Genomic DNA, 8,866 nt, shown 5'->3' with positions numbered 1-8,866 from the left:
AAGTGGAACACATCGCTGGTAGAGTTGACTGTAGCAGGAAGAATATAACAGATCCTCCTCTGGTCGATATCATCTGACAGAGAGAAAGTGAGGTCTGAATATCAACTACACTTTATTTCCCCACCTTCCCTGAGTCAATCAAAACTTAATCTCCCAAAATATAACTCCAGACCGGTGCAGTTCGCCACGGAAAACGTTGATCATGGAGTACAAAAGCAATATATACAAGTCAAATATAAAATCTCAGAGTCCAGTCGTCCTGGTCTTACCCTGAGTGAAGGAGGTGACACTGCCGTTCCCCAGGGCTGTGTTGACGATGACCCCCCAACGCGGTGCCTCTGACACCCAGAAGGTGATGTCCCGACTGGGCTGGCCTCGCTCCTTGGTCCCCTGGCCCCTCCGGTCCTCTTGGTTCTCCACCCTCAGGACCTTACTGGTGAACAGCAGCCCAAGCTGTCCTGTATAGATAGGGTGTAGTCTAGTAATACACTGTCCTGTATAGATAGGGTGTAGTCTACATGCTGTCCTGTATAGATAGGGTGTAGTCTACTAATACCCTGTCCTGTATAGATAGGGTGTAGTCTACATGCTGTCCTGTATAGATAGGCTGTAGTCTACTAATACAAGCTGTCCTGTATAGATAGGGTGTAGTCTAGTAACACACTGTCCTGTATAGATAGGGTGTAGTCTACATGCTGTCCTGTATAGATAGGGTGTAGTCTACTAGTACACTGTCCTGTATTGATAGGGTGTAGTCTACTAATGCACTGTCCTGTATAGATAGGGTGTAGTCTACATGCTGTCCTGTATAGATAGGGTGTAGTCTACATGCTGTCCTGTATAGATAGGGTGTAGTCTACATGCTGTCCTGTATAGATAGGGTGTAGTCTACATGCTGTCCTGTATAGATAGGGTGTAGTCTACTAATACACTGTCCTGTATAGATAGGGTGTAGTCTACATGCTGTCCTGTATAGATAGGGTGTAGTCTACTAATACACTGTCCTGTATAGATAGGGTGTAGTCTACTAATACACTGTCCTGTATAGATAGGGTGTAGTCTACATGCTGTCCTGTATAGATAGGGTGTAGTCTACTAACACACTGTCCTGTATAGATAGGGTGTAGTCTACTAGTACACTGTCCTGTATAGATAGGGTGTAGTCTACTAACACACTGTCCTGTATAGATAGGGTGTAGTCTACATGCTGTCCTGTATAGATAGGGTGTAGTCTACTAACACACTGTCCTGTATAGATAGGGTGTAGTCTACTAATGCACTGTCCTGTATAGATAGGGTGTAGTCTACATGCTGTCCTGTATAGATAGGGTGTAGTCTACATGCTGTCCTGTATAGATAGGGTGTAGTCTACTAGTACACTGTCCTGTATTGATAGGGTGTAGTCTACTAATGCACTGTCCTGTATAGATAGGGTGTAGTCTACTAACACAAGCTGTCCTGTATAGATAGGGTGTAGTCTACTAGTACACTGTCCTGTATAGATAGGGTGTAGTCTACATGCTGTCCTGTATAGATAGGGTGTAGTCTACTAGTACACTGTCCTGTATAGATAGGGTGTAGTCTACTAGTACACTGTCCTGTATAGATAGGGTGTAGTCTACATGCTGTCCTGTATTGATAGGGTGTAGTCTACTAATGCACTGTCCTGTATAGATAGGGTGTAGTCTACATGCTGTCCTGTATAGATAGGGTGTAGTCTACATGCTGTCCTGTATAGATAGGGTGTAGTCTACTAGTACACTGTCCTGTATAGATAGGGTGTAGTCTACTAAAACACTGTCCTGTATAGATAGGGTGTAGTCTACTAATACACTGTCCTGTATAGATAGGGTGTAGTCTACATGCTGTCCTGTATAGATAGGGTGTAGTCTACATGCTGTCCTGTATAGATAGGGTGTAGTCTACATGCTGTCCTGTATAGATAGGGTGTAGTCTACATGCTGTCCTGTATAGATAGGGTGTAGTCTACATGCTGTCCTGTATAGATTGGGTGTAGTCTACATGCTGTCCTGTATAGATAGGGTGTAGTCTACTAACACACTGTCCTGTATATAGATAGGGTGTAGTCTACTAACACACTGTCCTGTATAGATTGGGTGTAGTCTAGTAATACACTGTCCTGTATAGATAGGGTGTAGTCTACTAATACACTGTCCTGTATAGATAGGGTGTAGTCTACTAACACACTGTCCTGTATAGATAGGGTGTAGTCTACACACTGTCCTGTATAGATAGGGTGTAGTCTACTAGTACACTGTCCTGTATAGATAGGGTGTAGTCTGCATGCTGTCCTGTATAGATAGGGTGTAGTCTACTAATACCCTGTCCTGTATAGATAGGGTGTAGTCTACTAATACCCTGTCCTGTATAGATAGGGTGTAGTCTACTAACACACTGTCCTGTATAGATAGGGTGTAGTCTAGTAATACACGCTGTCCTGTATAGATAGGGTGTAGTCTACTAATACACTGTCCTGTATAGATAGGGTGTAGTCTACTAACACACTGTCCTGTATAGATAGGGTGTAGTCTACATGCTGTCCTGTATAGATAGGGTGTAGTCTACTAACACACTGTCCTGTATAGATAGGGTGTAGTCTACACGCTGTCCTGTATAGATAGGGTGTAGTCTACATGCTGTCCTGTATAGATAGGGTGTAGTCTACTAGTACACACTGTCCTGTATTGATAGGCTGTAGTCTACTACCACACTGTCCTGTATAGATAGGGTGTAGTCTACATGCTGTCCTGTATAGATAGGGTGTAGTCTACATGCTGTCCTGTATAGATAGGGTGTAGTCTACTAGTACACTGTCCTGTATAGATATGGTGTAGTCTACTAATGCACTGTCCTGTATAGATAGGGTGTAGTCTACTAACACACTGTCCTGTATAGATAGGGTGTAGTCTACTAATACACTGTCCTGTATAGATAGGGTGTAGTCTACTAGTACACTGTCCTGTATAGAAAGGGTGTAGTCTACATGCTGTCCTGTATAGATAGGGTGTAGTCTACTAATACACTGTCCTGTATAGATAGGGTGTAGTCTACTAACACACTGTCCTGTATAGATAGGGTGTAGTCTACTAACACACTGTCCTGTATAGATAGGGTGTAGTCTACATGCTGTCCTGTATAGATAGGGTGTAGTCTACTAATGCACTGTCCTGTATAGATAGGGTGTAGTCTAGTAGTACACACTGTCCTGTATTGATAGGCTGTAGTCTACTAACACACTGTCCTGTATAGATAGGGTGTAGTCTACATGCTGTCCTGTATAGATAGGGTGTAGTCTACATGCTGTCCTGTATAGATAGGGTGTAGTCTACATGCTGTCCTGTATAGATAGGCTGTAGTCTACTAACACACTGTCCTGTATAGATAGGGTGTAGTCTACATGCTGTCCTGTATAGATAGGGTGTAGTCTACATGCTGTCCTGTATAGATAGGGTGTAGTCTACTAACACACTGTCCTGTATAGATAGGGTGTAGTCTACTAGTACACTGTCCTGTATAGATAGGGTGTAGTCTACTAACACACTGTCCTGTATAGATAGGGTGTAGTCTACATGCTGTCCTGTATAGATAGGGTGTAGTCTACTAACACACTGTCCTGTATAGATAGGGTGTAGTCTACTAATGCACTGTCCTGTATAGATAGGGTGTAGTCTACATGCTGTCCTGTATAGATAGGGTGTAGTCTACATGCTGTCCTGTATAGATAGGGTGTAGTCTACTAGTACACTGTCCTGTATTGATAGGGTGTAGTCTACTAATGCACTGTCCTGTATAGATAGGGTGTAGTCTACTAACACAAGCTGTCCTGTATAGATAGGGTGTAGTCTACTAGTACACTGTCCTGTATAGATAGGGTGTAGTCTACATGCTGTCCTGTATAGATAGGGTGTAGTCTACTAGTACACTGTCCTGTATAGATAGGGTGTAGTCTACTAGTACACTGTCCTGTATAGATAGGGTGTAGTCTACATGCTGTCCTGTATTGATAGGGTGTAGTCTACTAATGCACTGTCCTGTATAGATAGGGTGTAGTCTACATGCTGTCCTGTATAGATAGGGTGTAGTCTACTAGTACACTGTCCTGTATAGATAGGGTGTAGTCTACTAACACACTGTCCTGTATAGATAGGGTGTAGTCTACTAATACACTGTCCTGTATAGATAGGGTGTAGTCTACATGCTGTCCTGTATAGATAGGGTGTAGTCTACATGCTGTCCTGTATAGATAGGGTGTAGTCTACATGCTGTCCTGTATAGATAGGGTGTAGTCTACATGCTGTCCTGTATAGATAGGGTGTAGTCTACATGCTGTCCTGTATAGATTGGGTGTAGTCTACATGCTGTCCTGTATAGATAGGGTGTAGTCTACTAACACACTGTCCTGTATAGATAGGGTGTAGTCTACTAACACACTGTCCTCTATAGATTGGGTGTAGTCTACATGCTGTCCTGTATAGATAGGGTGTAGTCTAGTAATACACTGTCCTGTATAGATAGGGTGTAGTCTACTAATACACTGTCCTGTATAGATAGGGTGTAGTCTACTAACACACTGTCCTGTATAGATAGGGTGTAGTCTACACACTGTCCTGTATAGATAGGGTGTAGTCTACTAGTACACTGTCCTGTATAGATAGGGTGTAGTCTGCATGCTGTCCTGTATAGATAGGGTGTAGTCTACTAATACCCTGTCCTGTATAGATAGGGTGTAGTCTACTAATACCCTGTCCTGTATAGATAGGGTGTAGTCTACTAACACACTGTCCTGTATAGATAGGGTGTAGTCTAGTAATACACGCTGTCCTGTATAGATAGGGTGTAGTCTACTAATACACTGTCCTGTATAGATAGGGTGTAGTCTACTAACACACTGTCCTGTATAGATAGGGTGTAGTCTACATGCTGTCCTGTATAGATAGGGTGTAGTCTACTAACACACTGTCCTGTATAGATAGGGTGTAGTCTACACGCTGTCCTGTATAGATAGGGTGTAGTCTACATGCTGTCCTGTATAGATAGGGTGTAGTCTACTAGTACACACTGTCCTGTATTGATAGGCTGTAGTCTACTACCACACTGTCCTGTATAGATAGGGTGTAGTCTACATGCTGTCCTGTATAGATAGGGTGTAGTCTACATGCTGTCCTGTATAGATAGGGTGTAGTCTACATGCTGTCCTGTATAGATAGGGTGTAGTCTACTAGTACACTGTCCTGTCTAGATAGGGTGTAGTCTACTAATGCACTGTCCTGTATAGATAGGGTGTAGTCTACTAACACACTGTCCTGTATAGATAGGGTGTAGTCTACTAATACACTGTCCTGTATAGATAGGGTGTAGTCTACTAGTACACTGTCCTGTATAGATAGGGTGTAGTCTACATGCTGTCCTGTATAGATAGGGTGTAGTCTACTAATACACTGTCCTGTATAGATAGGGTGTAGTCTACTAACACACTGTCCTGTATAGATAGGGTGTAGTCTACTAACACACTGTCCTGTATAGATAGGGTGTAGTCTACATGCTGTCCTGTATAGATAGGGTGTAGTCTACTAATGCACTGTCCTGTATAGATAGGGTGTAGTCTACTAGTACACACTGTCCTGTATTGATAGGCTGTAGTCTACTAACACACTGTCCTGTATAGATAGGGTGTAGTCTACATGCTGTCCTGTATAGATAGGGTGTAGTCTACATGCTGTCCTGTATAGATAGGGTGTAGTCTACATGCTGTCCTGTATAGATAGGCTGTAGTCTACTAACACACTGTCCTGTATAGATAGGGTGTAGTCTACATGCTGTCCTGTATAGATAGGGTGTAGTCTACATGCTGTCCTGTATAGATAGGGTGTAGTCTACTAACACACTGTCCTGTATAGATAGGGTGTAGTCTACTAGTACACTGTCCTGTATAGATAGGGTGTAGTCTACTAACACACTGTCCTGTATAGATAGGGTTTAGTCTACATGCTGTCCTGTATAGATAGGGTGTAGTCTACTAACACACTGTCCTGTATAGATAGGGTGTAGTCTACTAATGCACTGTCCTGTATAGATAGGGTGTAGTCTACATGCTGTCCTGTATAGATAGGGTGTAGTCTACATGCTGTCCTGTATAGATAGGGTGTAGTCTACTAGTACACTGTCCTGTATTGATAGGGTGTAGTCTACTAATGCACTGTCCTGTATAGATAGGGTGTAGTCTACTAACACAAGCTGTCCTGTAGAGATAGGGTGTAGTCTACTAGTACACTGTCCTGTATAGATAGGGTGTAGTCTACATGCTGTCCTGTATAGATAGGGTGTAGTCTACTAGTACACTGTCCTGTATAGATAGGGTGTAGTCTACTAGTACACTGTCCTGTATAGATAGGGTGTAGTCTACATGCTGTCCTGTATTGATAGGGTGTAGTCTACTAATGCACTGTCCTGTATAGATAGGGTGTAGTCTACATGCTGTCCTGTATAGATAGGGTGTAGTCTACATGCTGTCCTGTATAGATAGGGTGTAGTCTACTAGTACACTGTCCTGTATAGATAGGGTGTAGTCTACTAACACACTGTCCTGTATAGATAGGGTGTAGTCTACTAATACACTGTCCTGTATAGATAGGGTGTAGTCTACATGCTGTCCTGTATAGATAGGGTGTAGTCTACATGCTGTCCTGTATAGATAGGGTGTAGTCTACATGCTGTCCTGTATAGATAGGGTGTAGTCTACATGCTGTCCTGTATAGATAGGGTGTAGTCTACATGCTGTCCTGTATAGATTGGGTGTAGTCTACATGCTGTCCTGTATAGATAGGGTGTAGTCTACTAACACACTGTCCTGTATAGATAGGGTGTAGTCTACTAACACACTGTCCTCTATAGATTGGGTTGTAGTCTACATGCTGTCCTGTATAGATAGGGTGTAGTCTAGTAATACACTGTCCTGTATAGATAGGGTGTAGTCTACTAATACACTGTCCTGTATAGATAGGGTGTAGTCTACTAACACACTGTCCTGTATAGATAGGGTGTAGTCTACACACTGTCCTGTATAGATAGGGTGTAGTCTACTAGTACACTGTCCTGTATAGATAGGGTGTAGTCTGCATGCTGTCCTGTATAGATAGGGTGTAGTCTACTAATACCCTGTCCTGTATAGATAGGGTGTAGTCTACTAATACCCTGTCCTGTATAGATAGGGTGTAGTCTACTAACACACTGTCCTGTATAGATAGGGTGTAGTCTAGTAATACACGCTGTCCTGTATAGATGGGGTGTAGTCTACTAATACACTGTCCTGTATAGATAGGGTGTAGTCTACTAACACACTGTCCTGTATAGATAGGGTGTAGTCTACATGCTGTCCTGTATAGATAGGGTGTAGTCTACTAACACACTGTCCTGTATAGATAGGGTGTAGTCTACACGCTGTCCTGTATAGATAGGGTGTAGTCTACATGCTGTCCTGTATAGATAGGGTGTAGTCTACTAGTACACACTGTCCTGTATTGATAGGCTGTAGTCTACTACCACACTGTCCTGTATAGATAGGGTGTAGTCTACATGCTGTCCTGTATAGATAGGGTGTAGTCTACATGCTGTCCTGTATAGATAGGGTGTAGTCTACTAGTACACTGTCCTGTCTAGATAGGGTGTAGTCTACTAATGCACTGTCCTGTATAGATAGGGTGTAGTCTACTAACACACTGTCCTGTATAGATAGGGTGTAGTCTACTAATACACTGTCCTGTATAGATAGGGTGTAGTCTACTAGTACACTGTCCTGTATAGATAGGGTGTAGTCTACATGCTGTCCTGTATAGATAGGGTGTAGTCTACTAATACACTGTCCTGTATAGATAGGGTGTAGTCTACTAACACACTGTCCTGTATAGATAGGGTGTAGTCTACTAACACACTGTCCTGTATAGATAGGGTGTAGTCTACATGCTGTCCTGTATAGATAGGGTGTAGTCTACTAATGCACTGTCCTGTATAGATAGGGTGTAGTCTACTAGTACACACTGTCCTGTATTGATAGGCTGTAGTCTACTAACACACTGTCCTGTATAGATAGGGTGTAGTCTACATGCTGTCCTGTATAGATAGGGTGTAGTCTACATGCTGTCCTGTATAGATAGGGTGTAGTCTACATGCTGTCCTGTATAGATAGGCTGTAGTCTACTAACACACTGTCCTGTATAGATAGGGTGTAGTCTACATGCTGTCCTGTATAGATAGGGTGTAGTCTACATGCTGTCCTGTATAGATAGGGTGTAGTCTACATGCTGTCCTGTATAGATAGGGTGTAGTCTACTAGTACGCTGTCCTGTATAGATAGGGTGTAGTCTACTAGTACACTGTCCTGTATAGATAGGGTGTAGTCTACATGCTGTCCTGTATTGATAGGGTGTAGTCTACTAATGCACTGTCCTGTATAGATAGGGTGTAGTCTACTAACACGCTGTCCTGTATAGATAGGGTGTAGTCTACTAACACACTGTCCTGTATAGATAGGGTGTAGTCTACACACTGTCCTGTATAGATAGGGTGTAGTCTACATGCTGTCCTGTATAGATAGGGTGTAGTCTGGTAATACACGCTGTCCTGTATAGATAGGGTGTAGTCTACACGCTGTCCTGTATTGATAGGGTGTAGTCTACTAATACACTGTCCTGTATAGATAGGGTGTAGTCTACATGCTGTCCTGTATAGATAGGGTGTAGTCTACACACTGTCCTGTATAGATAGGGTGTAGTCTTCTAATACACTGTCCTGTATAGATACGGTGAAGTCTACATGCTGTCCTGTATAGATAGGGTGTAGTCTACATGCT

The 8,866-nt window shown here is 42.8% G+C and overlaps 1 protein-coding gene across 1 annotated transcript in view; it reads right to left on the bottom strand.

Moving 5' to 3' along the window:
- Positions 1 to 7: 7 nt before the first annotated feature.
- The window catches only part of LOC115189775 (FRAS1-related extracellular matrix protein 2-like), a gene marked incomplete at its 3' end in the record, with an annotated part of 24,964 nt that continues 16,105 nt past the window's right edge, over positions 8 to 8,866 (bottom strand). The window contains exons 10-11 of the mRNA XM_029748297.1: positions 270 to 458; positions 8 to 73 (exon numbers count right to left, since the gene is read on the bottom strand). Of these exons, the coding sequence (XP_029604157.1) occupies positions 8 to 73; positions 270 to 458 (255 nt within the window). The remainder of the gene's footprint in view (positions 74 to 269; positions 459 to 8,866) is intronic.

This window comes from Salmo trutta, unplaced genomic scaffold, assembly GCF_901001165.1.
Source record: "Salmo trutta unplaced genomic scaffold, fSalTru1.1, whole genome shotgun sequence".
NCBI lineage: Eukaryota > Metazoa > Chordata > Actinopteri > Salmoniformes > Salmonidae > Salmo > Salmo trutta.
Note: the sequence above shows the minus strand (reverse complement) of the source record. Positions and strands in the feature narration are given on the sequence as shown.